This window comes from Porites lutea, chromosome 7 (assembly GCF_958299795.1).
Source record: "Porites lutea chromosome 7, jaPorLute2.1, whole genome shotgun sequence".
NCBI lineage: Eukaryota > Metazoa > Cnidaria > Anthozoa > Scleractinia > Poritidae > Porites > Porites lutea.
The window spans coordinates 10,896,822-10,916,365 of record NC_133207.1 but is presented as its reverse complement, the minus strand read 5'-3'; the positions used below and the strand labels follow the sequence as shown (position 1 = coordinate 10,916,365).

The following is a 19,544-nucleotide window of genomic DNA, read 5'->3' as shown; positions in this document are numbered from 1 at the left end:
GCAAATGATCAATTTTCAAATAACTTCAATTATCCAAAGACAACAATGCACTTCAACTGAGCTAACCTGAACTCAAAGCAGATAAATGCACGTGCAAATAATTATAATCAAGTGAGAGGAAGTGCACAGTGGAATAATGTTCCAATAATTTTTCTTGGATTTACCAATACTTCAAATTGTTCGGGGAACAGTGTTTCAAACAATAAAAGTTGTTTTCAAGAGATCCAGCGAACAGAACAACAGCTTGATTGTGGAATAATAGTATCCAGAGTTTCAGTTTCACTCTTTTATTTACATTCTTCGTCTTCACGTGACGGCGACGAAGAAAAACAGGTAATTTTTGGAGTTTTGCTTTAGCCATACAACTTAATATAAATTCAGGGTTCTCCCATGTTTCTACCATAACGGGAAAAAGGCTGAGCTTTTCCAAGTGGTAAAATATGTGTAACAATTTTAGGCGGTAATAGAAGAGAAGCAACACCCCGTAAATGTTACAATATGAACTTCTTTTTTAGGCACTTGATGAAGAAATACTCGCTCGTGCAGCAGAACAAGCGGAACAAGCAGGTAAGAGTTGTTCAGAAGTTCGAACGAACATTCCTTCCCTGAGTTGTTGGATGATCACAGAGGTGACCTCTGAAAGGTTCTCCTGCCATGTTTGTTTTTTTTTAGCCTGACTTAAGTCACTTTCATGGGATTATAATTTTACCGTGGTATTGTTTCTGCTTAGGTACTGGAGGCAAATAACAGTAGTGTCACTCATATTTATGTGTACCATATTTTACGAACAAAACATATGCGTGTAAAACAAAAGGTAAATGTAAGGATTGAGCCAGTTTCGGCGCGATCAAGAACTGGGATTTGACGATCGATTGTGGATAATTTTCTATGACCACAATGACAACTTTTTAAATTGCTTTGTAAGGTGATAAAAATGCATAAATAATCTTCTTCGGAACTGTCGGGGTATACATGTAGCTAGAACCGGTTTTGTTGATTTCTTAATTCGCGAAAAAATTCGAGAAATCGAATGCATGGAGAAATAGTAAGTTTCAACTATCAGGAGTTTCCAAAAATGGAGGGTTAGAAAAATCGGTTAAAAAATGACAGTGTCTGACGGAAGCAAATCTAGGGAAAACGATATTGGTTCGAAGAAACGGGCTTCTACAACAACGGAGTATTTGAAAAATCTGGATAGGGAACCTTTCAAACCTTAAAGGATAAACTATTTTAGACTATGTATTATAACTATTTTAAGGGAGTGGTTCCCCCCCACCTCCAAACTACCACCACCCTCCTGTCCAGGTAATGGGGGACAGAATGTGGTTGTACATCTTACAAGAAAACTATTGAACTTTTGTTTTAGTGTATGCAGAAGCTCATTCGACGCAACCAAAGAAAACAAATCGAAAAGGTACAATCAGAAGCATATTATATGCTTCCGGTACAATATAAAGCAGTTGTTTAACAACACATTATAATAAAAGGAAAAGCAAGTTAAATCTCAGTGCTGTGGAAAGTAAATCTTGCCCCGGTATTACTATGTATGTTTTTTGGACAAGATTAAACCATGGTCTTTTGGTTGGATCACATCTTTTTTTTTAAGGTAACAACTCGCGTTCATTCAAACTCGCTAGCATTGTAGAGTAGAAGAGGACAGAAACTGGTTAACAGCTATAAACGGAAGCAAGCCGCAAGGAAGCAACTTTCGGAATTTTATGGTATCCAATCAGAAAATGTAATAAGCAAATGAGGACAAATGAATGTAACACAAATTTGAGTTAAAAAAAACGAGATGTACAACGCGGACCGATGTACAATTACTGCCACCTAATGTAAAGTTCAACTGAAATAACTTTAAAGTGACTGAAAAAAACCCATTTCTATTCTTCTCTTTAACGGTAGGAAGAAGTAACGTGAATAATCTACTTGACAATTTGCATCCCGGGACCATTACAGGTGAGTCGCGCGGGCATACTTCATCATGTAAATAGGTAACTAATCGCATTACTCGTCATCACTTGTTAAGAGCATAATATCACTTTAAATCATGAGTAGATAACAATAACGAACGAGCGAGGGAAGGAGTGATATTGCATCAAAACAAGTGAAAGTCAATGAGTACACATGATACCAAGTCTTAACGCTTATCGAAAAACTCTGCCAAGGTGTACACCACATCTGGCAGTTCTTGAATAGGCCAATTTCCTTGGAAAGGGGTCACAATCTGACGATTTTTTTTCTTTTACAGGGAAGAGAAGGAGAACAAAGAAATGAGGTGTGAGCTGTTCAAGAGCTTCCAATACCCATGGAAACCATGCATTCTGAAATAAGTTTTACTGCGTCATGATGTCAATGAATGTTAATTTTGTTTTTATTTGTTCTATCAAGTCAGTAAAGCCCCAGTTTGGCAAGTCATGGGGTTAGGGTCCAAGAAATACCGACTTTTTACTTTAACCCTTTAAAGCCTAAGATCAAAATTTGAATTCTTATTTGTTGCCCCTATTCATTTCCTACAGAAGTAGTGGGGAGAAGTTGATAAAATATCAAGCAAATTCATCTTTTGTGATCATTTCCGTGAGACTCATGACCATTCTTTTTTATTTGATGCTGATCACTGTTAGGGCTTAAAGGGTTAATGTCCTGAATCGAAAGAAAATAAAAAAACTTTCGCCGTGGCCTAGCCTTTGTATTACTAAGGAAGAGTGCAGTGAAAGTGTGCCGAATTGTAAAAAAAAATTGGTATTATATCACTAATAAAATATGAATTCTTCACAAGGTTCGTGATTGGGCAAACGACATAGCTGACAAATGGGTGATTTCGCTTGCTAAGGACACTGGGTTTAGACAAAGCCCCATTTGTTTCCTTGAACAAATTAAATTTTCTTTTAAGAATCTTCACTGCTCTATTCTGGAAAAGACATATCTTCGTCAGTAATGCAAGAAATCAGAGGTCGAGAGAGTTCGAGTGTCTCTGTAAAGGACAAATTTGGGTACTTAGCACAAATGGTGTTTTAGAATGTGCTAGAGGAAATCCGTTCTTGCGTAATCGTCGGAATAAACAGCTGTAATTTGGCCTAGATGAAAGCAATAAGATTTCCTTCTGCAATATTTCAATGAAAATAGCTTGACAGCAGGCACGATGTTTTTCCTATTTACTCATCTTGCACATTGGGTGAATTATTAGGCGACTCTTTACAATTTACTCTTTACAATTTCTTTTTCTTTTACTTATTAAGATTCACTTTAACGAGTAAACAAGATATAATAAACTCTTGAATTGTTTTAAATGTTACCTTGTTTGTATGCTTTGATTTAGTATTTAGTATTTTTTGCTTTCCCGTCTCTCCCCCTCTCCCCCCCCCCCAAAAAAAAAAAAACAAAACATAAAAATGTTTTCAAAAATGCCTCTATGAGGGGAGTCTTCTTTACTAGGCTGGTAGACCGAAATGGCTAGAGGTCAGTACAGTGCATCAGGCGAATGACAAAGGGCTATTGACCCGTGGCAAAGAGTCAAACACGCGGACTGACTACACCGTGTTTTCAATCCGCGTATAAAATTTGGTCGATGATAATTTTCCTCTCAGTCAGAAATTGGTGTGTTTTTTTTACGTGCGGGTACTGTCGGTAAAACCATAACGATATCGAGAAGAAGTCAGGGAACTATATTCAGCGTAAGCCTTTGGAATTTTGACAACACAATATTGATTCGATTGCCGATTTGTTTTGAACTGAGAATAACTGTAGTGAATGTGATTTGTAATTGTGTTTGCCATCGAACCATCAAGGTACCAGCGGCAGACCACTCAAAACATCGCAGAATCGCAAACTACCGAGAGTAGCTGTCTGTACTGTGACAGTTCGGATGTTTGTCCCTCAGTATTCACAAGATGAAAAAAAAGAATTATCGTTCAAAACGTAAATCAACGCCCGTACGTTTACTTTAAATGGACCCTAAAATCTAGTTTTTGTTCCTACACCAAAGATAGGAAATCAGATGTTTCAACTATTCAGTTCATTGTCTTTTTTATCCTTTATTTTTACATCCTTGTAACTGAACATTCCCGCTTTCTCATTCACACTCAGCTATTTACTTCTTATTGAACTAATACCATTGCATTACTTCATTCACGCGCGTAGGCGTCTTCTTTACAGTTTGACCTGAAAAACCATAGCTTTGTTTTTCAATTACAACAAAGGATCAGTGTAACTTTTTTATACTAAATTTAAATTTGATTTAATTCATTTTTATAAAATAAAATTTTGAGCATCACGTAATAAAGATATTTATATGTCCATTAGTTCTGTGATTTTGCCATTGTCTAATAGTTAAGTATCGGCCAACGTCACAGATAAAAGTTAATTTGGAACAATTCCTTGGAAAGGCAATGCGCCTCCAAAGCAAGGTTTTTCATTGCTACTAGGGGACAAGTAGTAGCATACCAAATCAAATTGCAGGATTATACTGACAATAAATAACTTGATGTAAATCCCAGGGGATGCCGACACTCCCTTGTATAAGCCAAACAGTTCAGTTCTGGTATGTGTCGTCCCAAAAGGTATGGTTTCTTTTTGCGCACTTTTTGGTCTTAAAACGGGTATAGATAGATTTTGCCCATTTTAGTCTAGAATCGAGTATGGTTTTCGAGAGAGTTACAGGAGTGCATGAACTTAATTATCGTTTCAACTCCAAATTAGTAAGCAATAAAGAGAAATATGCGAATTGGAAATAGCTTTAAAGAATATTTTGGTTTGATGATTTAACGTCTGCCTAAAGATCAGGTCTGAAAACGGGTATGGATTTGGTCTGGTCTGGTCGGAAAACGGGTTTTGTTTTGTCGTTTGTTCTATATTTTTTTTGTGTTGCGCGGAAGCACCTCAAGTAACCAAAGTAAGCACAGCACCTCAAGCAAGCAAAGCACCTCAAGTAACCAAAGCACCAGCTCAAGCAAGCAAAGCACCTCAAGTAAGCAAAGCATCTCAATTAAGCAAAGCATCTCAATTAAGCAAAGCACCTCAAGCAAGCAAAGCACCTCAAGCAGGCAAAGCACCTCAAGTAAGCAAAGCACCTCAAGCAAGCAAAGCACCTCAAGCAGGCAAAGCACCTCAAGTAAGCAAAGCATCTCAAGTAAGCAAAGCACCTCAAGTAGGCAAAGCACCTCAAGTAAGCAAAGCACCTCAAGCAGGCAAAGCACCTCAAGCAGGCAAAGCACCTCAAGTAAGCAAAGCACCTCAAGCAGGCAAAGCACCTAAAGCAGGCAAAGCACCTCAAGCAGGCAAAGCACCTCAAGTAAGCAAAGCACCTCAAGCAGGCAAAGCACCTCAAGTAAGCAAAGCACCTCAAGCAGGCAAAGCACCTCAAGCAGGCAAAGCACCTCAAGCAGGCAAAGCACCTCAAGCAGGCAAAGCACCTCAAGCAGGCAAAGCACCTCAAGCAGGCAAAGCACCTCAAGTAAGCAAAGCACCTCAAGCAGGCAAAGCACCTCAAGTAAGCAAAGCACCTCAAGCAGGCAAAGCACCTCAAGCAGGCAAAGCACCTCAAGCAGGCAAAGCACCTCAAGCGGGCAAAGCACCTCAAGCAGGCAAAGCACCTCAAGTAAGCAAAGCACCTCAAGCAGGCAAAGCACCTCAAGCAGGCAAAGCACCTCAAGTAAGCAAAGCACCTCAAGTAAGCAAAGCATCACAAGTAAGCAAAACACCTCAAGTTAGCAAAGCACCTCAAGCAAGCAAAGCACCTGAAGTACGCTAAAGCACCGCAAGTAAGCAAAGCACCTCAAGTAAGCAAAGAATCTCAAGCAAGCAAAGCACCTCAAGCAAGCAAAGCATCTGAAGCAAGCAAAGCACCGCAAGTTAGCGAAAGCACCTTAAGTAAGCAAAGCATCTCAAGTAAGCAAAGCATCTCAAGCAAGCAAAGCACCGCAAGTAAGCAAAGCTCCTCAAGTAAGTTAAAGCAGCTTAAGTAGGCAAAGCACCTCAAGCAGGGATGCAGGCAAAATATATGGACAACTATATGATGGCTTGACATGAAGTACTTACCTCAGAGCGGTTATAAACTGTTATTGCTTTCTCTACAAAAGTGAAACCTTAGTTTCAAGCGAGGATGACTGAAGTCACTGAGAATGACATCTCGGGGGCTGACGAATTTCCTCTTCACCGTGCAGTGCGACGGGGTGACGTGAACACTGTGGAAAGCTTGCTGAAGCATGGAGCAGACCCCAATGAGAAGGATGGTAGGGAGACGACACCCATACACTATGTCAATCACTTGAATGAAGACTCCTACCAAATGGTACACGTTTTGTTGAAATATGGTGCGGATATGCTGATTAGAAACTGTTATGGACAGCTACCGTTTGAAGAAGCTTTAGCGCTTTCTAACAAGAAAGTCTGCAAGGCTTTTGTAGACTGGGGATTTTCACTTCAAAAATGTGACCGCATGCATAATGGCACATTCGAGCTACTTAGCCAAGTTCAGCTGTTTCAACCTGATGCTACAGAGACACTTCAAGTTCTTGTTGATCTAGGGGTTGATCTAACCACTGCACTGTCCTCAAGAGGTGAAACCCTGCTACACCGAGCGGTAGAGTATGGTGTTAGCTTGGAAACTATACAATTTCTTATCAGATCCAGACTCTCAGTAAACCAGCAGAACTGCTTAGGAATGACGCCTTTGCATATGATGCGGTTCACTGACTGCAACTTAGATTGCAATGAAGAAGAGAAATACAGGCATGTAGAAGTTATAAAGTGTTTCATAGAAGAAGGATATGATGTGAATTGCCAAGACGTCTTTGGATGCACAGTTGTACATTACATCGTCTCTGAAATGCGACAGAGCTCCATCCTGCGATATCTTATTAGTCATGGTGCAAATTTAAACGTTAAAGATAGAAATGGCGAGGCACCTCTGCATTTATCCTGCTACTGGAGAAATATAACAAATGTCAAAGAAATGATTGATGGGGATTGTCTGACTGATATTCGAGACAATCAAGGTGCAACCATCTTTCACTATACTGTTTTCTACAACAATCCAACAGTTCTTGAATATCTTTTAAATGATCTTCACGAGCCATATCTGGTTGTTGCACCAGATGACTCAGGAAGAACTCCACTTCAATTGGCCATGTATTTTGGATATGTAGAACTAATAGAGCTCTTTAAGAGCTATTTCCAATCCTTGAAGAAATGCCCAAGCAAATGTGTAGGCAGCATACCAGATTGTTTTCCTCTGAAAGATGAAATTGAAGTTTTTGAACAAGAAGAAGTTAATAGTATGTCTTCAGAGGACTTCGTTATGAAAGATGACCAGAATAAAACACTTCACAAGGTACTTAGTTCTCCTGTCATTGGAATGCTACCAGAACTGGATGAAGTAAAGCGAGTTGAAGAAGCTGTAAACCAACTTATTGAACAGGTATCCATGAAAGTAAACAAAAACTGCCCACTTTTTTCTTTTGAGCCTAGACTCTCTGGTAGTTTAAGCGAGGGAACTAAGTGTGGATTCCCAAATGAGTTTGACTTCCTGTGTACAATGGTGGAACTATCAAATCTTTTTTTGGATCCAGTAGTGGATTCCAGTCCTCCAATGTTTGGCCAACTGCAACTCAAACCTGAGATTTGTCTCCCCGACCATGAAGTCTCACAATATGTGGACAAAGACAAAAGTTTGCGATCTGCAAAATTGATGGAGGATTTCACAGAGGCACTTAATAGTGCCCTTTTAGAAAAGGACATTTGGGAAGGCGTGCCAGCACTTTCACCAGTAAGTTTGTGTGTAAAGAGTGCAAATGCAACCACAATTCGCATCAGGTGGCATGGGCATGTCTTCAAAGATATGCTAATTTCTGTAGATGTTGTCCCAGCACTTTTTTTCTCCAATTTCTGGCCACCAAATGTCTCTAAGACAGCACTTTTAACACCAAAGATCAAAGAAAATGGGATTCATGTTGTGTTTGCTCTACACAATGACAAGTTTTTTGAAAGCCAAGAAAAGCACTTTCGCCTTTCATTTTCTCTTGCTGAAACTGAGATATTCAAATCCCTTCCAGAGCAAGTTTGCCGGGGTTACATTCTTGCAAAGGCAATCAGGAATTCATATGTATGTCCACAAATTGCACCCAAAACAAAGGTGCAGACATCTACACACACATTTTCTGAAATGCAAATGGAATGTTTAACTGAAAATGATGAAGAAGTGATAGATTGTCCTGAACAGGGCTTGTCTAGACAAGAGTGGCAGCACATCCTAGAGAGTGAAGAAGGAGAAGAGGTTGAAGCTGAGTTAATTGAACCTGTGGATAATGATATCCATGCAGATAAAATCATTACCACTTATTTGCTGAAAAATGCACTGTTTTCATTGGTGAACAAGTCTTGTAACAGAGAACTTGGTGTGGATCTTCAGAACAACTCTGAGGATCAAGCCACTGTTTGGGCAAAACTTATTTATGACTACATTGAAGATTGCCTCACAGAGAAAAGGCTGTCATCATTTTTTATACCCAGCTGCAACTTACTTAACAAGGCCTATGATGGGGGACAACACGAGCTTGTGTTTAAGTCAGGAGCAGAATTTGAGCCCCTGCCCACAACAGATGATGATGATGAATCCCAAGATTTTGATGAGACAGAGGAAGATTTTGAATACTTAAGAAAGCTTTTTGTTAAAATGCTAAGGGGAATTCTCCAGTCCCACTAAAAAAGCAGCGGGTGTGCACTTTTCTCAACTTTTCCCAAAACGCATGAAAAATGGTGGCTTTTTCTTAATGGCTGAACCTCACCATAGAAGTGAATCGTCATTTCCTTGAAAACGAGTACGGCAACCTATCATTTGTTTCTGTTTTGAAATGAGTAAGAATTTTCTCTTTGAATGTAATATAAATATGGACCAATTCTCAGTGTAGAACATGAAACAATCGCCAGAAACATGAATTTAGCAAGCAATTATGACTATAATCATGGTGCTATTGTATGATTTGTATGGTATAACAAGGTGCTGTTGCTCCTAAACAAACATAGGGACCCCTCATTTTTATTTCAAAATTCAAGTTCCTGTAATATAGACAATCAATAGGCAAAGTCTGACAACAATCTTAGAGCGGGTTCTGTTTCAGTGGAATGACCTTAAATGTCTTTCATCAAGCACTAATTAAAATTAGTAGAATTCTACTAGTATGCTAATGCAAATGCTGCAATCTGATTGGCTGAGCTACTTGTATACTATCAGCCATTAGAGTGCAGTAGCTGTTGGTTGTCCACAAAATGCTACGTTTTTTATCGTTTTTCCGAAGTTTTGGAAGAAAGTGTAGATGTAAATGGGTAATTAAATTCCTGAGAAGACTTAAAGAAGGACATAAACAGTTTCTTGACTTTAAAAACTTGAAATTATTGAAAAAAACGGGTATGCGCGTGTAAACAACTGCAAATTTACCAAAGACAATTCAATACGTGCAATTTTGTTACAGCGTAAAGTTCAAAAATGTGTAGAAAAATAATTGTAAACTGTTATTTACGTTTATTTCAGTTAGAATTCTACTAAAACAATTAGATTATTTCCTCTCGATTTCTATGAGGCGATAGTTGATAATTTTCGGCCTTTGGCCTCATCAACTATCGCCTCCCTCTATCCCTTCATAGAAATCTCGAGGGGGCTGTGCAGTGGGATAGTTTTTGGGCCTGGAGTAGTTATTTTTGGGTTCTTTTGAGAAACACACAAGAGTAAGTCAAGATTAGAACGTACTCCCAGAATGCAAACAAAGTGTAGATGAAACCAGCATTATAAATACACCTTTGTCCTGCTTAAGTTGTCACTCGTGATTCTTGTGTGCAATTAAGTATCCTGCCCAGCAAAGTTAACCATCTTTCTAAATCGATTACAGATTAGATCAGAATGGAGGTAACAGATACAACTTAATAACATGGTGATGCACATGAAAATGACTTATGGTGCCTTAGGGTGGCAGTTAAGTTAGAACAGCAGAATAATTTAACCAATAGCAGTTAAGCATGACACATTCTTTAAGCATGACAACCAGAAGTGATTGTTTCCTCTCATTTTCTTTTTCAAATTCTCTTTTTTACCATTTACCCTCAGAACTAAGTTATGGAGTGTGGTTATAAAAATTACATAACTCAAGCAGTTTTATGCCTGGGTCAGGAATGTAAAGTAGAATTATGGTTGGGCAGCTCTATCTCTTGTTTTATTTGTTTTACCAAGCTGAACTTTTCCTTGATTATAAAACTCGATGTTCTACCTTGCCTGAACGTATTATTTTAACCACGTGACATGTCACGTGATCGTTTTTTTTAAATTTAGTAAATCGGCGAATTGGTGGCGAATTTTCATTCTATTAATGAATAAATGAGCATTTTTGATGCAAATTTAAATTATCTACCTTGCTACGTTTGGAATGATCTTCCTTGATTTCGTTTTTAGAAGATATAAATGAACTAAGGTGGAATTTTGTTGAAAAAACGACCTTTCACCCTGTGAAAAAAGGGACGGTGATTCCAAATGTAAGAGGATGGAAATAATTGATCTGCATCTAAAACGCGTTTTCAAGGATGATATTACTAAGAACCGCCACTAATTCCTCAAATAATGGCCATTTTCCGCTAAATGTCACGTGACTACTCATAAGTACCAATTCCACTTTAAAATGTTCAGGACATTAAAACCTAACTGTGTGCTAAATTTGGTTCCATTAGCATTTAATACCTCAGAAATGTAACTAATAAATCATTTTCTCCAGTAAAAGCCTTTGACCCAGGCCTTAAACTACTTGAGAAGGTGGTTTGCCCAGCTGGTAAGACTGAATTCCTACAAATCTATCGTGACCGAAGTATTTTTCTTGCTTTGGAGCTAGCAAAGAGGGCGAGCATCAAAATAAGCAAATTTTTTGATCTTCATGTTTTTGGCTTTGCTAACTTTTTGCCATAACACATCACCCACCCAGCCAGAAGGATGCATTGCACAGCATCCAGAATGAGGATGCTTCTAATTTGCTTCTAATTATTCCAATTTCTGTGCTACGGGTGGTGTCAAAAGTAATCGAACGTCATATGCACAACTCTCTATATGCTTTCCTTATGGATAATAACTTGCTGTATTCTAGACAGTCTGGGTTTCGTAGGATGTACAGTACCGAGACTGCTCTAATCAAGTTAGTTGACGAGCTTTTGTTCGGCCTAGATAATAATCATGTATGCGGCATGGTCCTGGTTGATTATCGAAAGGCTTTCGACATGGTGGACCATAAGCTATTGTTGCGCAAGTTGGAACTGTACGGTATAGTCAACCGGGAGCTTGCCTGGTGTCACTCTTATTTGTTGGATAGGAAGCAAGTGGTCCGTGTAAATGGGAGTGAGTCAAGCGAAGCTTTGATGTTGCATGGAGTCCCTCAGGGCAGTATTTTAGGTCCTTTATTCTTCATTTTGTTTATCAACGATCTGCCCTTGTATACAAGTGCTCAGTTGGACCTTTGAACGCAGACGATACGACTGTCACCGCTTTTGCGGATGTGAAAAACTTAGCCACCTTAAGTTCATCACTAAATAAGTCTGTCTCTGAAATCCAATTATGGGCTTCAGCGAATAAGCTCCCATTAAATGAAGACAAGACTAAAGTACTCACGATCACTGGGAAAAGATGTGTGGCTAACATAAATGGAAGTGACATAGATGTTTTCGTAAACGGAAAACAGCTCAGTAATGTGGATTGTGCTACCTTATTAGGCGTAGAAATTGACAGCAAATTGTCATTTGATGAACATATTGAGAAAGTATGTAAAAAGTTGGCCTCTAGAATCGCAATACTGCGTAAGATTCGAGCCTGTCTACCTCTTAAACAGCGACTTCAGTTTTATAATAGCATTATTCGCCCTGTTATGTCTTACGCTAACGTTGTTTGGGCAAATTGTGATAAAGAGTCGGTTTATAGGGTCTTAAGATTGCAAAAACGTGCGGCACGCGTTATTTCTTATGCCGATCGCATGACACCATCAGTTGCTTTGTTTAACAAGCTAGGTTGGATTCCGTTTTATGAGCAACATAAGATAGATAAATGCATAATAATGTATAAACGAATTAATGGGTATTTGCCGAATTATCTAAATGAACACTTAATTTTGAATAATAAGCGGCACTCCTGCAACACTAGATATTCAAGCATTAATGCTGTTTGTCCTAAATATAGAAGAGAAACAGAGGGAGGACGCTCTTTCGCTGTTACGGCAACAAGACTGTGGAATAGTACACCAATTGAAATTGGGAAACTAGATTCTGTAGCATGTTTTAAAAAGAACATGTTTGCCAAGATTTTTAAGGAACAACAATGTTTGCATCATTTTATCATTTGATAATTTTTTATTTTTATAAAATTCGAATCCTGTTTTATTTTAATTGTTTATATATTTTAGCTTACTATATTTATTAGATTGTAAATAGTTGTGTATTTTATGAGGGTCACAAGTTTATTAGCCTTTGGCTATTAAGTGCTACCCTCTTTAAATAAAGGCTTTTAATATTATTATTATTATTATTATTATTATTATTATTATTATTATTATTATTATTATGCTGTGCATCCATTTCCTTATTACTTTGTCACTCTGTTACCTTGTAACCCTGTTACTTTGTTATCTTGTTTCCTTGTCGTCTTGTTGCCCTGTTACCTTCTTTTACCTTCTTTTACCTATTCTATGGGTCACCGTCACCACCTAAATTTCAAGACTCAGTGTAGGATAGGTCGGAGAAGAAACTAAGTTGGTTCAGTTGCCAATTATGAGAACACAGACAGTTTGCAATTGAAAAGCTAATTTTGAGCAAGTGGTCAAGCAATCTTGCTGAAAAACTGAATTGAAGAAATGATTGATCCTCACAACTTAAGCAATAGACCTTTTCAGCATTCCAGTAAACAATGGTGTCAAGTCGAGGCTTGGGTGGACAAAATACAGTGATTTGTATGAAATTATCCACCCAAGCCTCGACCTCATTTCTTTATGCTTGCTCACTGGAGCGGAATGCGGGAAAATTGTCCTGTATATTCACCTAAAAAATTCAGGTGACTTCAAGGGGATTTGAACTCATGACCTTTGTGATACCGGTGTAGTGCTCTTTCCAACTGGGCTATGAAGCTATACAGTTGTACATAGTTTTACACATTTAATTAGTAACTTTTATCCTTGCAAATCTTAATTCTAGTATATGTATTATCCTGTAGTGTACACACTATTTCGTGTTACCCTAGTTAAATAAAGACTTTACTTAAACTAGTTGAGAGCCGGTCAATTTGTTGGACTCGTGTGTTCCCATGAAAGGTATGATGAATAAAAGATATGTTTTTGTGCAGTGTGGTTCTAAAATGAATAGAAGAAATGCTTGATTCTCGAACTTGCTGGACAATTTAAGCAATTGTTCAATATATTCACCTGAAAAATTCAAAAGTGCCACACAGTTCAGAGTAGGTTAATTTGCTTGACTTGTGTGTTCCCGTGAAAGGAATGATGAATGAAAGAAATGCTTTTATGAAGTGCAGTTGAGAAATGAATTGAAGAAATGACTGACCCTTGCACTAATGCTGGACAATTTAACCAATATTTGTTGTCCTTGGGAGCCCTCGGAGAATCTTTCTAATATTGAAACCATGTTTGGATAGGAATATATACAGAGATCCCGCTAAGGAGTCGATACAGAGCCCTGTGCTGAGACTGCACCTGAGTCCTACTAATAACATAATTATGTACGTTAGATAATTACCAGTACATAATTTTCCTTGACCGATAACCCTTAAATTTCTTTCACTAAAGACAAAAATATGTACAATGTTCACAATTATTCAGTCACAGCAATTTACATGTACATGCCTCTACAGCCTTGTCTTCTTGACCACTTGCTGGAAGGAGTAGTGTATGTCCTCTTTCTATATCCTCAAGAAGACTATCTACTAGCTTGTCAAAGCATTTATCTATTCATCTCTGTACTAGTTTTGTAGAAAGGCATCTCAAGGTGCTCCGCAAGATTTTTCCCTTCCTCTGGTTGTACTTGTCTTAAATGTGACAAGTGACATCTGTTCCCTATTAGTATTCCTTTAGCACGTGCCTCACAGGATTTCCTCATTTCGTCATGCCTGCAAACATAAAGGGCAAATTATAAAGGATTCTTGTAACCCACCCAAAGGAAGGTCTTCAAAGAACTATTCAGGTCATTTCTTCACTCCATGAGTAACCATTCTTCTGGTCCATGAATTGCAAAAAACAATTACAAGAATTGTGATTTGGAGTCTACCCTGTCTCTCTGTTAAACACATCATGCGTTTCCAAGAATCAGGACAACAAGCTTGATTGGTGAAAAAGATTTTTGAGTTGAAACACCCTGCCCTTCTGATTGGAGAACCCCACTCCCTTTATGGGAAGGGGGGGGGGGGGTGAGGGGTGAGTCATGAAAATTAATTTTGTATTGTATTTTTTCAGGTGCTGCCAGGCCCTTGAAGCTATATATTTTTTGCATGACCCTAAATGATTCCCACCAATGCCGCCCCCATCTTACTTTGTTCCACAGGCTGGGCATTTGGACTTGTCTCTAAGTTCCACTGTGGGGATTTGTACAAATGCGATAGCCCCACTGTGGAGCATTTGCAACATTTTTTCAAAACAACAGTAACAAATGTCCAGAGCTTGGAACTGATGGAGCCATTGATATTTCATTATTACTGTGATAGCATCAGATCTATCACAGAATTTTCCTCCAAGTTCATTGTAGACGAAAAACTGGTGAAGAATTACATTGAGCACTTGTCGCAACTGCAAAGTGTCAATGAGATCCGCAAGCAAGAGCGAAGAAAAGAAAAGCAAGTTCAAGCCTTAAGAGATGTACATTGCTATGACTGGAAAACACTTGAAGAGAAGGGGAAGCTTGACACTCTGAAAGTCCCCGAGTTGGACAAATACATTGAGCATAATATACTTAGCAAGAACGGAAAGAAAATCGACAATATCAAGCGAATCACGGTACACTATTATGAAACTTCAAAGGAATCTACATTTCCTTCAAGTCTCAGTGTTGGTGAGGACAGTGATGAGAGTGACAATGACCCTGTTTTGGGTGATGAAAGTGAAAGCGCAAGTGAATCAGATGATGACAGTCATACTGTAACAATACAAGAAGGCACATCAACAAGAAGTGGCCACAGAGTAGGACACTGGTCCACAAGATATGCTGATTTCGTTCAGTGAACAGGAACTTCTTATAGAGGTATAGATTGAAGGGGGTTGGGGGTGGGTCACCTCTTATATAAAGTTATATGGGGGTGGGTCAAGAATTAACTAATGAGCTTAAAGGGGTGGGTCACGTTTTTTCTTTCACACTAAAACAAAAAAAATCCCCACCCCCCCCCCCCCCACATAAATAATGACCGGTCCCTAACACCACTGTGGTAAAAAGAAATAATAAAAGGATAACACTGACAGCAAGGGTAACCCAATGGAATATCATTACTACATCAGTAGAGATAAATACTTTCTGCAAAACAAAGAATTTTTTTTTAAGACGAGAACTGTTGAGACCAGCTCCGGTGGTAGGTCTTAAGAGAAGTGACTGTTTCATAAACAATTTAGTTGCATTAATGACTGAAAAATGGCAGGAAAAGAGACAATCACCAGGTGTTTGTCTTATAGAAGTGTCCATCTTAAATAGCATGGTGTCTGTGAGGAGGGAATTGACTGTAAAAGCTATTAGGAAAATGAACCTCTGATGGAGTTGGTCCTTGGTATGTCCTAATATTTAAAACATCAAGCAAATACATGAAAAGCAAAAATACCATCTCTGCTTATGGGTGCCTCACTGATCTGGACTGGTAAAGGAAAACCAAATGTCTCTACTCTATGCTGATCTGTCTCTTCCAGAATCTAAGAATTCAGTGGGACTCTTTGCTGACTTCTGAGGCAAGATACCAGTATGTAAAATACAATGTCACAAATAAAGTAAATCTTATTGTACAATTCATTGCGATCATATCTTCATTTAAAATTTTACTTCTTCAGTTCACATCATCTTCACATTTCATATCCTTCATGCGTTAAGATGAACTCAACAAATTGGCCTGCTGAGCCCCAATGTATGGGTCTTAATATCTCAAATCATAAAATCATAAAAGTCACAAAATTTTTTTCATGTTTATTGTAACTGCTTACAGCAAATTGCAATAACCACTGCAATGATCATATCTTCATTTAAAATTCAAACATTTACTGTTTTAAGTCGGCCAGCTTTTTCTTTTAGGTCTTTTGTTGAGAAATTATTTTGTTGACTCTGACATCCGTAACCTGCATAAATTGGCTACCGTAGAGTATCGTGCATAAAAAAGATTTTTCCCCTTTATATTGTGTTCATATCAGTCGTTTTCACTCAGCTGTTACCTCGAACCCCAAATCATTTTCCCCTACCGCGACATTGGACCCGCGACCGCGACATTGGACCCGCGACCGCGACTTTGGACCCGCGACCCGCGACTATTAGTCAAACTCTGACATTGCTAGTTTCAGCTCACCGCCCGGCCGCATATTTTTAGTTCGGCGGAGTGCGAAGTAAAGGATTCGCGACGCTCAGGAATGTATCATTGTCGTCTGAAATTCATTGTTACGTCAAAAGTGCAAAATGTTTACACTTAAACAGGTACAGAAGTAACTGTAACAGTGTGGGGTTTTTACTTAAGGGGCAACTCCAAAACTAGTTCGTAAACGAGGGAAGGTGTATCTGTCGATCGTCCAAGCATCAGGGCACAGGCGATTTAGGTGGAATGAGATATCCAAATAGTCTTCTAGGTAAGAATTTGCCCCTCTGTACATGTAATTATCAATTTTATACTGCTTAAAACAGTTTGAATCACCGGGTTAATTTTGGCCAATTTAAGCTTTGTACTGATATAGAGAAGAATCCAGGACCTTCAGTTTATGTAGATGCTGCAAAAACAATTAATGCTCCATACTGTCAAGGAAATGTTACAGGATTTGGGGAAAATGGTGGACAACGATGTGTCGCAATGAGTCTGTGCGCTTTAATTTACAGTAAGATAACAAAGATTACTTCAGTTGATGATATGACTCAAATAATGATTGTTAGTATTCAATTATATTCTTGTCTGTCACTGCTTGCAAGACAATCTATGTCAGTGGGTTAAACAGAATTGCCAGGAATGGTTACAGTGTTTGAGCAATTTTTCCACCTTGAATACCGTGACAGTTATACTTGTAACACCCATCACTACTGTATATGCCACTCACAGGTTACAGCATTTGCAACACTCTTGGTACTGAACTACAACTCATTCATTTTAATGGTGGCAATTGTTGGTCTTGGTATCTACAGCACTGAGGCTGGGGGATATAATGCATTTGATTCTCATGCTAGAGATATGTATCATAACAGTCATAGTGAAGGGACATGTGTATTGTTGGAAATACCATCCATGCATAAATTAGTACAATATTTTCAGACTCTACATAGGAATGAGGATATATATGAACTGAAAGGTGTACATATTGCCACCTTTGAACCTCATCTTTGCTCAAGCAATGTTGAAAATTGTAGTATATCAAATGTTAATAGTTACCAATGTTCCTGTATACAGTGCTGCCCCATAGCAGTTTATGCAATGTGTTACTCTCTTATTAATCCTTGTGGATACTGGACTTAAGGAACTTTATTTGCCCTTGTTAGTAACCGGAATACACTGTACAAAGTGATGGGTGTTAAAACACATCTGTCAGTATCAGTGGAGCTGAGATAAACCTTACTCTCGGGGCTGTAACCACTTATGTCCTATGTTGTAATTTGGCTCCAAGCATGTCTGGATTGAAGATGTGCATATTTTAAAACATTGTCGTAAAGTGACACTATTTTTGTTGTGGATTGGGACATACTATATAAGCTGTGTGGTTCAGCAAACAAGTGGAGTAAAGGATTTTTCTTCTCTGGTAAGATATGATGACAGTTCTTTAGCTGCAATAAGGCATGTTCAAAGTATCATACCGGTAGTACGACCACGCCCAAATATACGCTCACACAGCGTCTTGTTATTTTGGCTTTCCCGGGGTTTGAACCGACTCACCTGTGTGACCCGTCAGATCAGAGGAGACTCTTAAGTTGAGGGATTAGCCGATTGCGCTACTGCGACCCAAGGTAGTTTGGGAAATGAAAAATAGTTGTGAAATGATGCACTAGTTTCGGGACAAGATTGGGCGTGCAAGTTCGTGACTTCTCGGCTTGTTAACTATTTCACGAAATGAGACCGGACTACTTCGCGAGATCTTGAGATCACTTCGAGTTTAGTCTTTAATTACTCGAGGAATGAATAGAGGATATTTCGTGGCCTCGCAGAGACAGGAAATTTCTCTTCGAGTGTTGAAAAACATTTCACGAGTGAGCCCTCCTTTCGAACTTTTTTATGATGAATTTAAAGTTTCAAAATGCTGCACAAAGACATTTTGTCTTTGTTGAGTGTTACGTAGTAAAATTGCTTTCATGCGTTGCGTGACTTTCTCGAACGTTCACTGCGTTTTTGGATTAGCCATGAATAATTAATTAGGGCATGTTTACATTTCAGCATGAGTCAGCAGATTTGCATCAGTTACTGAAATCGTAAAATATGTCGAAAAGCTACTACTATTCGCCTGTTTAGTATTTTCTAGAACCTTATGTCAAACGGTATACAAGTTCCAAGCAAGTTCTTTTGACGAACTAAGTTTTTCCCACGAGCTGGACTGCTGTGTTTAGTCAAGTGTGACGAAAGTCGATTTTCAGGTTCTGTGTTTACAAGTTCGCGGAAGTCGTAAGATATCTGAAGTTCAAGTGACAGTTTGTTATTATTGGTAGAGGCTGTTTAGTTTTACTCAAAGTTCAAGTCAAGTTTGTGTTAGTGGATGCTGTGTTTTAAAGCTCTGTAAAGGCTATGTTCCTTTGGTGTTAAACTTCCTTGTGTTAATCCGACATCCCTGCGTGCTGATAGTCAGTGAATAATTATCCTCAAAACATTCGAACTCGTGACTTTGAGTTTTAGCCAATTCCATGCTCAACGTAATTGACTCCTCAGGGGCACCCAACGAGAATATAGTTCAAAACCACTTAAACATAGCATTGTTAAACGTATTTTAAACGTACTTTAGTATTAAAACGGTAGATATAGGCATATTTTTTTATTCACCATAATCTTCTTCCATCTTCCTTTGAAAATTTCTTTAAAACGGTAGTATCCATACACTCATACAATACCAGGCTTGCTTCTAAATCAACCTATTACCTCAATACTATCAAAACAAACTATGGTAAATTCAACTTTCGCTTTGCGGCTGTAAAAGTTTTGAATAACCTTGATGAAAGCATTAAACACCTCCCCATTAAACCCTTTAAAAACAAAGTCATGTCAAACATCTTACAGTGATACAGTCTTACTGTTCGTGAGTCTTTTTTTTTTCTTTTTCATTTTTTTCCTTTTATCTATTTACTAATTCCTTGTTTGTTCTAGCTTTAGTGCCAACCTACCTCCTATG

General features: G+C 38.5%; 2 protein-coding genes and 1 long non-coding RNA gene across 5 annotated transcripts; all 3 read left to right on the top strand.

Moving 5' to 3' along the window:
- The first annotated feature begins 4 nt into the window (after window positions 1–4).
- On the top strand, window positions 5–3,257 carry LOC140944210 (uncharacterized). Of its 3 annotated transcripts, XR_012166677.1 has the most exons (4): window positions 5–567; window positions 1,367–1,414; window positions 1,906–1,959; window positions 2,252–3,257. It is a non-coding gene; the product is annotated as an uncharacterized lncRNA (long non-coding RNA). The 3 variants fall into 3 exon arrangements; XR_012166679.1 differs by lacking the exon at window positions 1,367–1,414; XR_012166678.1 differs by lacking the exon at window positions 1,367–1,414 and having other exon boundaries at window positions 5–814.
- Window positions 3,258–6,009: 2,752 nt separating this feature from the next.
- LOC140943880 (uncharacterized) lies at window positions 6,010–10,304 on the top strand. Its single transcript, XM_073392995.1, has one exon. It carries the CDS (start codon window positions 6,101–6,103, stop codon window positions 8,699–8,701), a length of 2,601 nt encoding a protein of 866 aa, XP_073249096.1. The 5' UTR covers window positions 6,010–6,100; the 3' UTR covers window positions 8,702–10,304.
- A 910-nt stretch (window positions 10,305–11,214) lies between these two features.
- On the top strand, window positions 11,215–12,359 carry LOC140944440 (uncharacterized). Its single transcript, XM_073393584.1, has 2 exons — window positions 11,215–11,365; window positions 11,494–12,359. Exons 1-2 carry the CDS (start codon window positions 11,215–11,217, stop codon window positions 12,357–12,359), a joined length of 1,017 nt encoding a protein of 338 aa, XP_073249685.1.
- The last annotated feature ends 7,185 nt before the right edge of the window (window positions 12,360–19,544 follow it).